At 37.8% G+C, this 19,187-nt stretch overlaps 1 protein-coding gene across 1 annotated transcript in view; it reads right to left on the bottom strand.

Annotated features, from left to right (window-relative positions):
* Window positions 1-1,479: 1,479 nt before the first annotated feature.
* The window catches only part of LOC145985594 (galectin-4-like), a 37,890-nt gene continuing 20,182 nt past the window's right edge, over window positions 1,480-19,187 (bottom strand). Inside the window, exons 5-7 of the mRNA XM_083119664.1 lie at window positions 18,673-19,064; window positions 6,747-6,869; window positions 1,480-1,632 (exon numbers count right to left, since the gene is read on the bottom strand). Of these exons, the coding sequence (XP_082975790.1) occupies window positions 1,480-1,632; window positions 6,747-6,869; window positions 18,673-19,064 (668 nt within the window). The remainder of the gene's footprint in view (window positions 1,633-6,746; window positions 6,870-18,672; window positions 19,065-19,187) is intronic.

The raw sequence follows: 19,187 nt of genomic DNA on the forward strand, positions 1-19,187 counted from the left end.
CCCAGGTTTGCCCCAGGTACTCATTTGGGCTGAGTCGACTCCGGAGCCGCTAGGGATATTTGATTGATTGATTTGTTGTTTTAAGTCCACTTTATGCACGGGAAGGCTAATCGGGACTGGACCTACAGTTTAAAGTGAGATCCGAACCACTGTGCCATGTGCCTCTACCGGGTATCGAACCAGGGACCCCTTGATTACAAGGCAATGACTTTATCACTACGCCATCGGGGAGGGCTGCTAAGGATATTTGAAAGAGTTCCGCAAACCTCCGCTGGTCTCCCGCGTAAAAGTCAGATGCCTCACCAACTGGACTTTGTTCAATTCAGTTGCGGTATAATTGAAAGATAGGCAGACTTTAACGGCGACTTCGGAAAGAAATGATTATTGAAAGTGTATATATTCAATATTTTCAGAATGGATTGAAAATGTAACCTGTAAACAATGCTCGTTTCGTTAATTCATTCGTTGTAAGGGAATGGAAATGAAGAGAGAAAACAATAACACATTCATCATTGTTGCCATCACTGTTATTATGTTTTCTCGAAAAACAATAACACATTTCATCATTGTTGTTCCTTTTCATAACACGTTTTCCTCAACACAGCATCAGACGGCTGCACTGCGTACCGTACCGCATGATATGGCAACACCGTGACGCGTGTTCCTTCAGCTCTCAATACCAAACTAATTTTGTGGCAGGTATAAGAAGATGGAACGAAAGTAGTCCTAATGGATTTCTTCCGATATTCATGGAAAATATAAACTGGATTTCACAAGGTTCACACTCTAGTTGCATTCTCTGTAACAATTCCAGTTTCCAATGCAAAGTGTGGAAGAACCTTTTTGTGTTTGAAACCTTTGAAAAACCTTGCTTGAAACAGGATGCTGGATTGTGTAGTTGTCCCTATATATTTGTGATTGTTCATTCATCCATCTTATCTCTATTCATCCTCATCTTCGAGCTTAGCCAAAAGAGGCAGAAAAGTGAAGTAGAATAAACTAAATAAATCAGTCATTGTGGTAGCAAGAATTCTTGACGACAAGTACAATTTGTTGACTTTTATTGACTTTCTGGACCTATTTGTTGATTTCCTTACTTTTTCTTGACTTTCATGACTGGTAGACACCCTGCAAAAACACTCACACAAGCACTGGCATGATGCAACTTGCACAAAAGCTCATGCACAAATGACTCATACTGGGTGCCTGATAAACTTAGGATTTATATTAAAAAAAAATCCACTTATCTAATTGAAACAGGAGTATCCTGTCAATGGACTGGCAGCAGAAGTGTGTGACGAGGGTGTACAAAAACTTGTCTCCCAATACAATAAGTGCTCAACGCCATAGTGCATATGCAGAAAAATAGTTCCAAGTATTTACTTTCAGAGTAGAAAGGTTTTGTTCAACTAACATCTTATTTTTATTATTATTTATTATTAAACAGGTACTATTTTCTGGACATACCTTGTTTTAATGCTATAACAAAGTAATATGGGCACTTACTGGGCTCATTCCAGTGAGTGCTGAACCTGCAAGGCCTGCACCAAGAACCGTTCCTAAGCCTCCAAGACCAGCCATACCACCCATACCATGTCCACTTGACTTATGGGGATAACCACCATGAGATTTCTGAAACAAATAATATACAAGTGCATAAACTTCTACTCTTTTGATCAGTTGTGTGAATATTATATCTGCAGAAGTTCATAAAATAACAGCATACATAAGACAAAGTACTGGAATGGCAAAATACATAGAATCCAGTATTACCAGCTTGAAACAGTACTATACAAAAACCTCCATCTTATTGTTTCAGTATTCCAATGTATTGGGGTATCTGACATTGTGGTAATGTAGCACTTCCAAAATCTTGTACTTAAAAATTAATACAGACTTAGAAATACTTAATACAGATTGCATCCAAATTATACAAATTGGTTGCTAAGTATTGATCAACCATGGTAAAAACATGAAAATTCTAGATGAAAAGAGTGTAATACTACTCCAAATTCAGTTTCTTCACCCAAGGATTAATCATATATAAGATTTTTGAAATGAAGGTGAAAATTTTCAGATATCACAAATTGAATTCAGAATATGTATGATAGCAGATAAAACTGAAATGTATTTCAAGATTGTGTGGAAACTATTCCGGATATAATGTTTGGAAACTGAGAGTAAGTCAAGTTGATGACCATTCCTTTACATCCACAATTCCATGTTTTTTACCATCATCCTGTATACAACACCCAAAATGAGAATCATTTCATGCGGCAATCAATCAATAACGAAGTCGAGTGATTTTTATAGCATCAATATGGCCTTCTTAGGTCTGCAATTGCATATTTTTTACATGCATTTTATTCCTTTTCCAAAATAATAAAAATAATTAAGTGTACACACACACACACACACCAACAAATACTACACTCACATGTCATTACACATCATAAGCCATCAAACTCATTCAGAAAATGTACAAAGCGGTAACGCCAACAAGTTCTTATATCCAGGTTGAATAGAAAAAGTAGCAATTTCTGCACCATTAGCTCGCATCTTACTAAAATGCAGTAGCTAATGTCCAAATAAGCATTGAGCACTGTGAATAATGAACTTTTCATGCTATATGTTTAAAGTTTCCTGCTTGCAAAATAAAATATAGATATTCAACACAAGATGAAAAGAAATAGCTACACAATGCAAAACAAGAGAACAGATGATAGTTTAAAATGCACAGTGGGATACCAAATCACTTGCTTACTCTGGGTAACATCTTATATTAGCTTCAGGTGGAATGAAGTCCCACACCCCCTACATGCCTTGTATGTCAATTTTAAACCTTTTGTTTAAAGAAAGTGTTAGTTTCCATTTCTCTACAGAACTAAGGGAGATGAAGACAGTTACATTATCTTGAACTGTACAATCTGTATTTGTCTCCAAATACATGCATGAAAAAGAGTTTGCAGAATCCTTGTTGGGAAACCTTATTATAATATAGACCTTATTGTACACTCAATTAGCAAAACTCATGGGATAGCAGGTCACTGATTCGCGGGTGGACATCACGTGTGTTCCACGACACCTGCAGGGCTGCACGACGGGTGCAGTTGTGTGTGAGACAGCCACTTCGGCTGTAAGTGATGCATGTGCAATGCAACGTCGACGCGAGTTGACGGCATTCGAACGGGGCATGGTGGAGGGTACCCGATGCATGGGATATTCAATTTCGGAGGTGGTGTAGGAATTAAGCTTTCCACGTTCGACCGTATCCAGGGTGTACCGAGAATGGGTGGATGAAGGCGTCACAGTCCACAACAGACACCATACCGAGCATCCAGGCACCCTCAATGACCGAGACCGACTACATCTGGGACGAATGGTCAACAGACACAGGAGGGCAACAGTGCAACAAATCACGGCCCAACTCAACACTGGCCATGCTAGAAACGCCTCCCAGTAGACAATCAGTCGGAACATGCGTGCCCTCGGGTATGGGGGCCGTCGCCCTACATGGGTGCCACTGCTAACCCCACAGCATCGGACACTCCGGCGTGAATTTGCCACCAATCATCGCGGATGGACACTGCAACAGTGGTGTAACGTCATATGGTCCGACGAGTCATGCACCATGCCGATGGAAGGCACCGTGTGTGGTGCAGACCGCATGAAGCAATGGATCCTGCATGACAAGAGGGCGTGGTCCAGGGTGGTGGGGTATCAGTCATGGTCTGGGATGCATTTTCCTGGTATGGACTAGGCCCCCTGGTTGTTCTGGAAGACACGGTGACTGGTCCCTGGTATCGTCAGCTGCTCGGAGACCATATCCACCTGTCTTTGGCCTTTCACCACCCTGATGACATGGCAGTCTTTCAACATGACAATGCGCTATCACATCGCTCCAATGTCGTCCGTGAATGGTTCGAAGAGCAGGCAGAGGAGGTCCAACGACTGACGTGGCCACCCCGGAGCCCTGATATGAACCCTATCGAGCATATCTGGGATGCTGTTGAACTCAGGCTCCGTGCACTGGATCCTCCACCCACGAACAGGATGCAATTGGCTTCCGTTCTGCAGACTGTGTGGTGTCAACTGGCTCCAGACATGTACCAGGGCTTTGCAGACTCACTTCCACGCCGTATAGCTGCGCTCCGCAGGCGCAGAGGGGGCCCGACCAGATATTAAGTAGGTATCCCGTGAGTTTTGCTCAGTCAGTGTATATTGTACATAGACCTATAGGAAGAACAATGTTCAGACAGACTTGAAGGAAATTAGCAAGAATAGTAAAAACTGGCATGATTTTTATCAGTGTATGGACAGATGGGAGGCTTGTACTTTTACAGAATAAACCTTTGGGTTTAGGGATACTAGAGCATGAGGTCATCTCTACTATACAGCATAGTTCCTATTTTGAGGTGTGTCCAGACAGCAAGAGTCTAATGTGCACACAAAACTTTTACAAAAGTTACTTGTTTTTGCTGTTTTGTTCGATGCATGTGAAAACTGGCAATCTCGCCATGGGTGAAGTACACCAGTACAGTGAAAGCATAATGAATGCAGGGATGTGAGGGAATGGTGTCAGAGTTATTAAAGGAGGACTAACGTGCATGATGAGGAACAAAGTGGACACTCCTCCTTAGTGACAGACGATTTGAAGGGAAATGTGTGAATGCGAAAGTTTGAGACAAGAGGCAATGAACAATTTCAAAATTGCACAAACAGTTTACAATATTGTCTCACTCTCTTTTGGGCAGAGATGGCCATTTGACTTCGGCCTCGCGAGGTCCGGCCTCCGGTCTCATAAGGCCTCTGCCTCCGAACTCCCTTCCCTGTGTCCAGCCTCAGCCTCCGACCTCCAACTTGGCATCTGGTCTCACACAGCATCAGCCTCCAAGCTCAAGGTCAGCCTCACACAGCCTCAGCCTCTGAACTCCAACTCGACCTCACACGGCCTCAGCCTCCGACCTCCAACTCTGCATCTGGCCTCACACGGCCTCAGCCTCCAGCCTCACATGGCATTAGCCTCCAAGCTCAAAGTTGGTATCCGGCCTCAGCCTCCATGCTCAAGGTGGCCTCCGAGCTCCATCTTGGCATCCAGCCTCACAGTGCCTCAGCCTCCAAACTCCAACTCAGTCTCAGCCTCGCAAGCCTCCTGGAGGCCGCGGCTGAGACTGAGGTTGGTCCTCATGAGGCCCGGCTTCCGGAGGTTGAACATCTCTGGTCTGAACTGACAAAAAGTTAGCCAATTTCTTCAACAGTTCATGGGAAATCCTGTGTGTGTGTGTTAATAGAAGGGGCTAATGATTACACAATATTAATAATGATGTTAGTTTTAACATAGTTTTTTCAGAACATAAGCACCTCAGGTACAGTCTGCTGTCCTCATGTTTCCTAACAGGGGTGGTGAACAGGAGTATACTTTCCTTCTCAGGAGGCACGTGACAATGACTGTACAATTTCTGGATGTGGTTTATAGATAGTCCAGAAGTTAAGGATTTTCTATCCAGAATACCCTCAACAACATCTGACTAAAGAGAAACAGAGAACAAGGAACAGACTGCACCCTACGCCACAGAGAGCAAAGCGAGATGCCAAATAAAGGAATGCAATCTACCCTCGAGGCCAAAAATCACCTCTGGCATGGCTCATATCAACCACTGGTAGAAGGCGGGCTTCCTTTCTGAAGGACAATAGACAGCTTCACAAAGTCTGAATTTCACAATTCCAGATCCAATCCATTGGAAGTGAGATCGGATTTTGTTATCATGTATGGAGAGCTGTTCATTTGGTATGTTTGCAAGGTCCAGTCTCCATCCTCACACAGCCTCAGCCGCTGAACTCCATCTCGGTCTCTGACCTCACATGGCCTCAGCCTCCGAACTTCACCTTTGCCTCCAGACTCACACGGCCTCAGCCTCCAACTCTGCCTCACACGACCTCAGCATCCAAGCTCAAGGTCAGCCTCAGCCTCCGAACTCCATCTCGGCATCTGGCCTCACAGGACCTCAGCCTTCGTACTAAAACTCTGCCTCACACGGCTTTAGCCTCCAAGCTCAAGGTTGGCCTGGCCTCACATGGCCTCAGCCTCCGCACTCCATCTCGTCCTCCAGCCTCGCATGGCCTCAGCCTTCAGACTCCATCTTGGCCTCCCGCCTCAGCCACAGGACTCCAATCTCGGCCTCTGACCTTACATGACCTCAGCCTCAGAACTACGTGGCCTCAGCCTCGCAATGGTCCTGGAGGCTGGACATCTCTCCTTCTGGGTGGCTGAATTGCTTGGTGGTGTCTTTCTTCAATGAAAACACAAAAATTGACGTCATAATACATAAGTGTTTCAATAAATATGAAAAACTTCTTTGTAAACCTTCTGGATGTGACGCCTACTTTTGCCATCTTTAATATTCTTCACAGTGGGCCATGGTAAAAAAAAAGAAAGAAAAGAAAGCTGTCACGTAAATTTTGAGTTAGATGGAAGTGAAGCAAAACATTACTTCCATAATAAGTAAAAGAATTTCTTAAATGAAAGGATTACATATTACTATTAAGCCATTCAAATGGTGCAGAACAGAAAACAAACATTAACACCTACATACAGCATCCTTAACAGTTGCAAAGATGTCCAATTACACACATTTAAGAAAAAACAGCCAGTTATGTACAAACATTATATTCCAGGTTAAGCTGCTACATAGTACAATAGAAAACCTCCACCCAACAAACAACAAAGCAAGCAAACAGGTACTCACACTTCCTAAGGCACCTAAGACACCTGCCGTGCCTAAAGCACCAGCAACAGCTGCCCCAGCTTTTCCAAGAATCCCCCCCAAACCCTTCTCAGACTTCTGTTGAGTCCCATATGGATATTGTTGCTGGAAAATTGCAAGACATTTGTTTTCACTTCACTGTACAAGATCACAACCCACAACTCACTAATTACTGAAACAACTCAACATCTTATAAGAGTAAATAAATTATTACACATGGCCGATGTACTCAAGGAATACAACTATCATTAATAATGAAAATGATATATTTTAGTGGATTCAATTTCTTTTCCGTCACAAATTCAACAGACGTACACACACAGACACTAACTTCATCATCATCATGTGAGAACCAGGACATAACTTCATATGAGAACCAGGACAATACTTCATGTGAGAACCAGGACTTGCTCAGAAAGTAATGCCGCATATTTTTGCTCATTCCTGAATGAAGAGATCAGTGTGCAAATGGAAGGGTAGCAACATTGAAATTTAATGGCCATGTGTGAAAGTACATGGTTGTCTGACAGACAGCTCCGTGGTAGTGATCCATGAAAATGGTATGCACACATTACAAACAACGAGCTGTAATTGAAATATAGTGGCATAGAAAGAAAGTGTGGGAAACATTCACAAATGGTTATGTGCTGTGTATGGAAGTTTTGTGGTCAATAGCAGCACTATTGGATGCTGGGTGCAGAGAGCTAAGGCATCAGAAAGTGGAACAATGGAGCTGCATGATTGGCCCCGGTCTGGGCATCCTGCCACAGCCCAGACATGTTGCAGCGCACACTATGAGACAATTTGTTCACATCACAAGTCGGCAATTGGCCGTACAGCTTTCCGTCGGCAACGGTAGTGCAATGGCAATTATTGACGCTTAGAGGTATTTGAAGGTATGTGCAAGATGGGTCCTTGAAGTCTCATAACCGAGCACAAGCCTCTGAACCCGCAAGGCAAATTACCAAATTTGGTTGCACTGTGTCCCCATTACTCTCTATAGTCCTGATCTGACGCAGTCAGATTTTCATCTGCTTGGGCCACTGAAGGATGCCGTGCGTGAAACAAGATTTGAACATGAGGCGAGTGTGATTCATGCATTGAGAACATGGTTACATGACAGGAAACGAGTTGGTACAGAGAAGGAATTCATGCCCTTGTTTCACGCCGACATAAGGCCGTAGACGTTGATGGAGATTATGTAGAAAAATAATATGTGTAAAGGAAACATTTAGCTACATTTTGAATAAATAGTTTCCGAGAAAAATATTGTGGGGCATTACTTTCTGAGCAACCCTCGTATTCTTAGGGATACGTCTGACTTAAAAATGGCAGTCTGACTTAAAAATAACAGTCAGTAAATTGGAGATACGTGACTTCACCTTACTGTTAAGGATTAGAAGTGGAGATAAGTCGATCTGAATCTAAATAAAGCTCTCCCGATGCGATATGTTACAAACAAAAACGAAAACTACAATTTTGGAGTTACGTTCCTCTGGTTCTCTTACGACAATATATACATATGCACAAAATATAAGCTCAGATAGGCTAATTGGGTCTGGACCTACAGTTTACAGTGGGATTCAAACCACTGTGCAACATGATTCCACCAGAAACTGAAACCCAGGACCCTTTGAATGCAAGGCGATGGAAAGCCATTATGCTATTGGGGAGGCTTGTTTTCGTATTCCATGTTAATTGGTTTTAATAACAGAAAATACACTTACTTGTGGTACATGAGCCACAATATTATTAAATATATTGACAGCTAGAAAAACCATCTGTATGAAGATTTTCACAAAACTTTTCTATACGTAGGTCCAGTAACTATTTGAGCAATCGGTCATGGCCACGTAAAAAGCCACCATGGGCCTTTTAGGCTGCAAGCTAACCACAGTTTAAGCAGGAAATAGATAAAACTATTTACATTTTAAAATATCTGCATGGTTTCTCACTAAAAATTATTTTGAAAGAAAGATGCTTTTATTGTGAGTTCCATTGTATTCTGATATTTCTTTTTGAATACTTGCACAGAGGCAAATAATATTAATAATTAAGGTTAACACCAGCAAATTTTCTAAATATGTAACAACAGTTTCAAGTTGCAAACACACTCAATATGGTAAAAAGATTTTGAAATTTTGCATTTTTAATGCACTCACAGTATTATACCTTATCTAATTTAAAAATATGATTGTTAAAACTAAATTGTTGCTCCTAAGTTATATGCATCTCACTAATAACTAGGGGGATAATTCACCTACCCGGAATATTGGGCACTATCAACCACACTCAGTAACTAAAGTTCAAATCACCAACCCTGAGACCTTCTGTAAACAAAACCACGTGCATGCAGAAAGTATTGCAAACTCATAGAAGTAAAATAATCCACACGAAAATCCAGCGTTGTTACAGGATTCATTACATAAGGTAAAACAACGGCCAATTTGTAGTATGGTATACACTGTCGCAAATGATGTCTCACTTTAACCCAAAGCTCTTTCTTTTGTACTTATTGCTTCACCTTTATGGTTAACTCTTTGCACCATAAATTTGGCTTCTTTTTTGCATGCGAATTGAATATATTTTACTTGCAATTTTTTTTAGACAAAATGATATAACATGTATAAGCATAAAATCAAAATTTGTTATTTACTTACGTACAGTGAGTATATACTTGTCAAAGACAACGTTTCGGTGGGAACTGCCCCCTTCTTCAGATCAACATGTGAATTGTGATCGGATAGTAACAAGGGTTTTAACAGTTTTATATGAGTTTTAAGGGATTTTAAAATGTGGAACTAGTCCTGTTTTAGTAATTTGTTATCCTAGCATTCAACCTGTCCACGTAAAAACCTATATCTTTTCTAAATGACGAAGCTTTGTGGATTTCCGTAAAGCAGACTTCTTGACCTGAAGAAGGGGGCAGTTGCCACCGAAACGTTGTCTTTGACAAGTATGTACTCACTGTACGTAAGTAAATAACAAATTTTGATTTTATGCTTATATATGATAGTGAGTAAGTCGCACGCATCCAAAATATGAATGATATAAAATGGTAATGTATATTTGATTTTGATTTGATTTAGTTTATTTTACTTCGCGTTTTGTGCCTCTTGGCTAATTTGCGAAGATGGGGATGAGTGATGAAATGATGAAATTGATGAATGGACATTCACAAACAACCAAGCCCGACCGGGATTCGAACCCGGGACCCTTGGCGTCGCAGCGCGATGTGCTAACCACTCGGCCACAGGGTCGGGCTGTAATGTATATTTCTAAGGTTTGATATAGATAGGAGTGTATTTGAAATTTGTTTGTAGATTTTATGTACATTGTATCTTATGTAAATAAAATATGTAATGGGCATAAACAACCATATGCAATGCTGTAAGTCCAATAAATATATTGATGATGATGATCAAAACAAGACAAAGAAAGTTCGTAAATTTATTGCGGTTCGAAACTTCGACAAGCATCCTAATAACAACTTTTGTTCCGCCAAATATAGTGCACTTCGTAAAATAACTTGGTGACATGGCAAGGCAAGATAAGTGTGAACATTTTGTAGGAATATGCATTGTAACTTTCAATGAGGTTCGAGATTTGTGTACATAATGATATTTTATAACATTGGTTATTTTCTAAAAATAATCATGTGAACAGTAAGGAAGTAGTGCCACTTAGTATTATTGCCTGACTTGTCCTTAGAAAAATAACATTGCGAGTTCTTTGCATGCGGGAAGATCTCAGTTTTCTCCGAGCTTGCTTTCAAAGCACCAAAGGGGCGAGAAACAGATTCTACTCAATATTTATGTAACGTTCTGTCAGTGGTATCCTGAGACACCAGAAAAAGAAGTGGTTAAGTTGGTATCCCAGTGCAGTGGTGTGTCAGTATCTGCAGTTTTAAGGGTTATGAAAGAGAGAATGACCGGGATGTATGCAGCTGCATATTGGTTTCATGTTTTGAGAGCGGGTACTCACATTCAGAGGCTCTTATATAAAATGAATAAGTGTGGCGAACTATGAGTGTAACAGCAGATTGCGGTCATGAATCAGTTGACGCAGTGATACATCGAATCGGTGAGACGGTTTGTTTACAGAAGGTCTCAGGGTTGGTGATTTACACTTTAGATCTCTATTATACCCCAAGAATAACTATAAAAACAACACACAAAACACAATTACAATACAAGATAACAAAGCCATATACAACACAACAATACAAATATTTCTAGATATTGCTTCTCAGATGACAGACCAATTTTTGTAGGTTGCTTTATATCTGATAAGAGGTGTAAATGCCATATATCTAGAAATTCAGAAAATTTTACCTCCGTATTTTAAACTAAACTTCAGGTTAGAATGTGACAAAGATTCATGACTATCTCTAATGCTCATCACATGATCCATGTCCATATTGCGCACAAAGAGATAATAAAGTACTGGACCTACAGTTTAAGCCTTAAGATGTCAGGCTGTTTTCCACAGCATTACCCTCAACGCCAAACCTGTTTTCAGTGTGAAATTTGAAATTAGGAACTATTCTCACTAACCTTAAATCTCGGAAATTACTGATATGAGTTACAAATGATGCCTTCCTCTGTTAAATATATATATATCAAATTATTATGTCATGTTAATAAAAGGCATTAAAGTCTTAGTAATTACAAGAAGAAAAATTTTCAAATATCTGTCTCGATTTTATAGAGGCCTGTCTCATTCTCGGTACACCTCAAAAAATATTGAAGGGTCTGGCCTCTATTATATCAAATGATCACGTTAGTGATAAAATTAGTCATAACACTATGACAATAAAAATAATACATTGTCATAACAACATATGAAAATGGTTAGTCTGAGTCCAAAGTTCCACATTTGTGCAATATTTATAATAATTTAGTCATATGATTGCTCAAAATTTATTCATATAATAATGCAATTAAATGTCTGAAATTACTATTTAAACCAATTTCATTAAATATGATGTTTAAAAAATCCAATTTGTATATCATGACAAAATTATCAAATTGTGCAATATTCTGAACTCATATTCATAACAGTTATTTTTGACTGACAATATGAAAAAACAAATATCTTCAATCATATGTGTTCTTTCAGACAAGAAAGATATGATACATTCAAATTTATAATTAAATTTATTGAAATTATGTCAACTCAACTCAACTAAGATTTATTGGACTTACAGCTTTACAGGTGGCTGTTTATGCCCAGCATACATTATAAGTACATAAGATACATTTTTAATATAAATTTTACACACAAAGTTCATAAACGCTCTTAAATACAATTTTATATAACTACATTAACTCATTCAGTAGCAAAAATATATTATAATTTTATATCAGCTTTTCTCAAAAAAGCAAGTATAACATATCCAATTCTAACATCTGGAGCATACAACATTGAAGTCATATTAATGGGAAAAGGAACATTAATTTTTGACAAAGTTTTATATAAGGTCTTTCTTTTCTCTGAGTGAATTGGACATTCCAAAATAATATGATGAGCATCGCCCCTTAAATCACCACAGTCACAATTCGGAGATTTTAAAATGTGTATTTTAAATAAATGATGATATGTTCTCGCGTGACCACTTCTTAGTCTATTTATTAAAACAATTGCATTTCTTGAACCTTTACAATTATAAAACCAGGGTTTTTTCCTAGTGTAATCAACATAAGGACGATAACTTTCACCAACACTTTGTAATGAATTATTACACCATAAGTTCCATTCTTCAAAAATTTTCTTCTTAACCCTCGGCAAAAGATCTGTGTAATGCAATGGTAACTGGATTGTTTCATTCAATTGAGCAGCTTGTTTTGCATATCTGTCTGCTTGTTCATTTCCGTAAATATTAATGTGTGATTTTACCCACACATAATGAACTACTTTTCCATTGCTTATTAAGCTATTAGTTGCACGAATACAATTGATGACATATGGTGATATTTTAAATAAGTTTTTATAACTAGATTGTATTGCTTGTAAAACACTTTGGGAATCAACTAGTATTAGAAATTTCTGTTCAGGAACTGTACCAATATAAATCAAAGCTTGATATACCGCATACATTTCTGCTGTAAATATGGATGCCTCCACTGGTAACCTAAACATTTTTGATATATTTCTTTCAGTATCATAAAGAGCTGCTCCTACTCCACTTTCAGTTTTAGACGCATCTGCATATATGTGATAAAAGTCTTTCCAAGATTCTCTAAACTCAGCTGAATGATTATATTTCGGGAAATATATATTTTGAATTGGTTGTGTGGGAAATTCTAACGAGTACACTGGCAATGTTCTTGCTATGAGTACTTGACTACATTCATGATGATATTTACTAAATAGTTGTACCCAAAGCGTAGCTGATTTATCATTGGTTATTCCTGAATCATGCAGCTCTAAAAGATTTAATAAAACATCATTGAAAGGATGCCATGGTGAATGTTGAATTTTAAATAACATTTTTATAGCGATTAACTTTATCCTCACAGAAACCGAACATTCTACTGACTCCATATATACCACTACATTAGGAGTACTGTTCATTAATCCCAAACATCTTTTTAGAATTTTTCGTTGCTGGACTTCTAGTGGAGAAAGTTTTGTTACTGGAAGATTACACAAGACCATTAATCCATAATCTAATACTGCTCGATAATAATTCTTATAAAACATAAGCATGCTGGTAGGATGTGCTCCCCATTTGGTATTCGCCATAGCTTTAAATAAATGAAATATTTTATCGGATCTATTTTTCATCATATTTATTTGATACTGCCATGATAATGAAGCATCAAAGTATACACCTAGATATTTTACTTGTGAAACAATTGGAATTTGTAATTTCCTAGGAATAATGTTGAAAATATTTTGAAGGCCCTTATGCTTAAATACTACTATTTTGGACTTTTCTAAAGATATTGATAATTTTTTCTGCTTTAACCATTCGTTAAATTCTATTAATTTATATTCAAACATTGAAAAATCTTTCAAGTGATTGTTTGAGTCTAAATATATACATACATCATCAGCATATTGTAGAAACTGAAATGGGGAATCTATTATTGTTTTAATATCTGATAAATAAACATTAAATAATAATGGGCTAAGCGGACTTCCCTGTGGTAGTCCTTGTCCAATATATATTGGACCTACCATTTCTGAACCAAAATGAAAATAAAGTTGTCTTTTAGATAACAATTTCCATGTTATTATGAGTATACAATGTGGCACTTTTAGTAATTGTAGTTGTCTCAATAGAATAGTAATATCTACGTTGTCATAAGCACTTTGAATATCAATAAAGGCTGAAAGTACTGATTGGTTTCTTTTAATAACGCTATAAATATGAGATGATAATGTTACTAATGCATCCTGGGTTCCATAACCTTTACGAAATCCCATTTGTCTGGAAGAAAATACCTTTTGACCTTTCATAAACCACTCTAATCTTTTTAATAAAAGCTTCTCGAAAATTTTTGCCAGTACGGAACTTAGAGCTATTGGGCGATATGACTGACCCAACGAAGGGTTTTTCCCTGGTTTTAGAATTGGCATAATAATTTGAGAGGTCCATTCAACGGGAATTTTACCCGATAGGAATATTTGATTGAAAATTTTACATAACATGCTTAGTGCATTCTGTGGAAGATTTCGTATCATAGAATACGTAATTCCATCAATGCCAGGAGCAGAATCTTTAGACCCTTGAAGAATTTCATGAATTTCATTTACAGTGATAGAGGATGTGAACCCCTTTGAGTATTTTGATGTAGATGAGAACGTGTAGAATATATTAGGAGGTTCACAGGCTGATGTAAAGGGTGTAGGAATGACTTTATTAATAAAATCGGTTTTCCATTCAGTGGACAAAGGTAAAGTCCGACTTACATGTGCTTTTCTAAGTGATCTGAACTTGCGCCATATGACGTCTAATTTTGTGTTAGGGTTTATTTCTTCGCAATATTTTTGCCATGAAAATCTCTTAGCCTTTATATATACTTTTCTAGATTTTGCAGTAGTTCGTTTCAAATTTATCAAAGTTGCAGGTGAAGGAGCACTTACAAATTGTTTCAATGCTTGTATTCGCTTCCTTTTTGCTTGAAAACATTCTTCATTCCACCAATCTATTTTAGGAAAATTTCGGTCATATTGCGGTTTTAGTCGGGGACAGGCATAATCCATAACTTGAGTTAATCCTTCTCTCACTAAAAGACCTTTAGGAATTCTGGCTTCTAAATGGTATTTTTCCTTGATGAATTCATTTTTAGCAAATTTATTTGCATCATATGCTGTGCGAAATGTCAATTTTGCCTGCTTCAAACCACTTTGTTTAACGAATTCAACATCAACCTTCTCCTTACACAAATTATAACCTAATTTTACCGTATTCAAGCTCTGTGATCCAGGTAATGTACTGTCCACCAACACGATATATGGGCCTTGATGTCCCTCATAATATAAAGACATATCATATGCCTCATTTCTATATTTAGCAACACCAACCTTTGTACTTGCACTTACTTTCGGATTTTTGGGGTTTTTCTACTTCAGGTTCCGTGCATTCTTCATTAGATCGACCTCTTTTGAAAGAAGTCTTATCACTAACTTCCATTTCCGCTAACTGTTCAGGTACAATCACATTCATATCACTCTGGATTGCTTGCATTAAATTTTCTTCATTAATCTTCACATCCTGAGCCATCTTGGGAAATCACAAGCGTTTTTATTTCGCTTTTCTCTTTCACATATCAAATGTAAAATGTATAGAGAGATTTAATCTTGTAACTCTAGAACTATTATTCTCAAATCAAATTTCAATTAATTAGTTCTCAAACTAGAAAAACAAACAATTCAACACGCTATTCACACAGAATCCAAACGATACCACCATGAAAATTCATCTCAGACGATATCCTGTTGAAATTATGTACATTTGCATTGGCATCAAGGTTTATATACAAAGGTCAACTCTTTAAAATTGTTTAATGTATAATATGATGTCATACTTGGTATTTTGTATCAACATTAAGAAAATGGTAATTGTAATCATTAGATTAGTATATTGTGATATACATAGTAAAATAGCTGTAACAGAGCAAATATGTACATTTACTACACAAACATTCAAGCTGTTAAGCACTTATGGACAAAAATATAAAACAAAAACAATTGAAGATAACTCATATTAAAAAATCTGGCTTGAACTAGTTGCTCTAATACTAGTTGTCTGTGACTTTAAAAGAATCTGTGGAGGGATGGAAGATAAGTAAAAATGTGGCTATTGGTGAAGGATTGATATTTGTATAAATCTGGATATTTTGAAAGATTATACTTTGCAAGTTAATCTTTAATAGTTTGTTTAAACTGTAGAGAGACATTTTGTACACAACAGAATCTTGAAAATGCTTTTATAATGGCATAATCTTTAAAAAAGGTTTGGAACTTGTGAAAAGTGCCAAGTTTAAAAATTGGAAGCAGGAAATTATTATCTGCTTGCATCTGCATTATCAAGCTAGTACATGAATAATGCATTACCTCAAATGAATGTTTTGAGAAATAAGACAAAGTGAGAGAAATATCTTCTGCATTTTGGATGTGAATTAACCATATGTGGAGTTTTAAAAATTGAAGAATGGAAGCCATCTTGTAAACCTGGTTGAAGAAATGACATATTGAGTATACTCAGATGTAGAACTGAAGCATGCCCAAATATTAAGAAAAAGACTTACTCTACCTCATATGTTCTTGTAGACAAATGCATAATTTGATGCTCTTGTAACTTTTGTTATTTCTAGTATTTTATCATTATAATAATTATAAAAATATTTATTATTGTTTGAACTAAACACTATTCATCAGCATCTGTAAGCTGGTATTCCTTTTCAACATATATCCGTAGCTACCTACTGAGCTATAGCATTGATTTGAATTTTTGACAGGTATATACATAAAATGATGTGCCAATCAAGACTTCATACATAACCGAGGACATTTATCAAAGTGATTGATTAGTGAGATAGATTAGACTGAATCGTCTTCTTGATATTTAGTCACACTTTCTTCTCTTTTCATCACGTTCCATCGTCATAACACACACCTTGAAGCTCATGATGAATACAAACATATATGTCCAGAGCATTACAATTGAGTCACCATTTGGTCCCAAGTTCCATAACGAAATTTTTACCTGTCTTCTTCTTGGTTAACCCTTCCCTGTGTTTGGCGTAATATTACGCTCTTGGTCACTATAGTTTATTTTGTGTTGGGAGGAATATTACACCCGCGAACATCTCTGACTGAAGTAACTTGTGTTGAACTGAATAATACATTTTTTGTTGGTGAAACATACATATGTTTTGCTATTGAAGAAACAACAACCTCTTTTTTAGTCACGATTTTCAATGCCGACGAAGAAGAAAAGAAGTAAACTGTTTTTGTGTTATGCTGACAAAGTGCAAAACATGAGTTTGTTTGTGTGCCGCATTTAGTAAGTTGCTCTATGTAAATTTTTTTTGGTGTTGCGTTATTTAAACTGTTGGTGATTTATTTTTGGTTTTTGTTGATTGATTGATATGTTGTTTTAAGTCCACTTTATGCACAGTTAGGCTAATCGGGACTGGACCTACAGTTTAAAGTGGGATCCGAACCACTTGTGCCTCCACCGGGTATCGAACCCGGGACCCCTTGATTACAAGGCGACGACGCTACCACTGCGCCATCGGAGAGGCTCTTTTTGGTTTTTGTGTTTGTGAGTTTCTAATAGTATTGTCAAACAGGATTGCGAAATATTTTTTTTTTCCTCATCCCTCATACCTATTGAAGATATTGCAATGAAACTTTGCGGATGCATTACGTATAGACCGTAGTATTTTTCAAGGTAGATAATAATCGGGTACCTATATCCAGGGCCGGTCCAGAGGGCCCCAAAGTTATCAAAAGGGATTTTTTGGAGGGAAATTTCCCGATTAGTATCTAATAGTAGTGTCAAACAGGATTGCAAAATATATTTTCCCTCATCCCTCATACCTATTGAAGACATTGCAATGAAACTTGCCTGACGCATTACGTATAGACCATAGTAATTTTCAAGGTAGATTATAATCGGGTACCTATATCCAGGACCGGTCCAGAGAACCCCAAAGTTACCAAAAGGGATTTTTTTGTAAGGAAATTTCCCGAATTATCTCCGATTTCCCTTTCCTCATACTTGATGTACACATGTGCGTGGTACCATTTGAAAGCCTGTTCTATTCTGAAGAGAAAGACGTATGAACCATGATACTCGGATGAATTGTGCTGAAGCAGTAACTACTTAAAAATAGCACTACGCAAACTCAGAAAAAAATACACAGAATGGGAAACCATTTTGTCAGAAAATTTCACAGGGAAGGGGTTAAAGTAGGATCTCTGCCAGTGTTCAGTGTCAAAGAAAGTAGGAAAAAAGGTAGGGATTGACTAATATGCTACTTTTGTTGATACAAATATAAAATTTACCAATACAAATATTACACCGATCCGACATAAATTGGATGCAATGATGTGACTGCAATAGGTTTTGTCTTAGAAAACAGAAATTGTGTATTTAAACCTTTGCCTTACAAAATCAGAATCCACGACCTTAACATTTATAAAAATATTGGCAGAATTTTGCACTAAGTTAGAAGCTAAATATAGAAATATCAGATCTGTATAATTATCAACAGTTCCAATAGAATACCAATTAATCTGCACCATATCCACAAAAAAAAATTGTTTGCAATTTACACCTCTTGGTCTGGAAAGCAGCAGCATATCTTCATACAAGACCATACTTCACAGGACACACAATTTATATTATGAAAATAGCACAATAATGTCAGCTACATGTTCAACTCACCTGATATCCTGGAGGTGGTGGCGGATACGCAGAACCTGGATGAAGTGGTGGGCCATACCCTGCAGGCTGATACCCATACCCAGGTACAGGGGGAGGTGGTCCATATCCATAAGGCTGGATAGGACTTGTAGTGTATGGTGCAACGGGAGGTGCATAAGGGCCAGCAGCCATTGGACGGGCAGACATGGGGGGTGGGATGTAACTGTCTGTAGGAAGTGGTGGAGGAGGAACAAATCCCAGCCCATTGGCAGCTGGACCACCAGGCACAGAACCTGATCCTCCCTCGTATTGAATCATCGATAAAGTAACATCCCCATCTATTGTCAGATGAGTGACAGACTGGTATGGAAGCCGGTGGTCGAATTCTGTAAAATGCTGGCCATTGAATGCAATCTATAAAGAAAAAAAAAAAAAATATATATATATATATATATATATATACACACACACACACAGGGTGTCATTTTAATGGCACCCACGGACCACAGATTCATATAGAGGACATCAAAACAAAC

This window comes from Lepisma saccharinum, chromosome 3 (assembly GCF_977018435.1).
Source record: "Lepisma saccharinum chromosome 3, izLepSacc3.1, whole genome shotgun sequence".
Taxonomy (NCBI): domain Eukaryota; kingdom Metazoa; phylum Arthropoda; class Insecta; order Zygentoma; family Lepismatidae; genus Lepisma; species Lepisma saccharinum.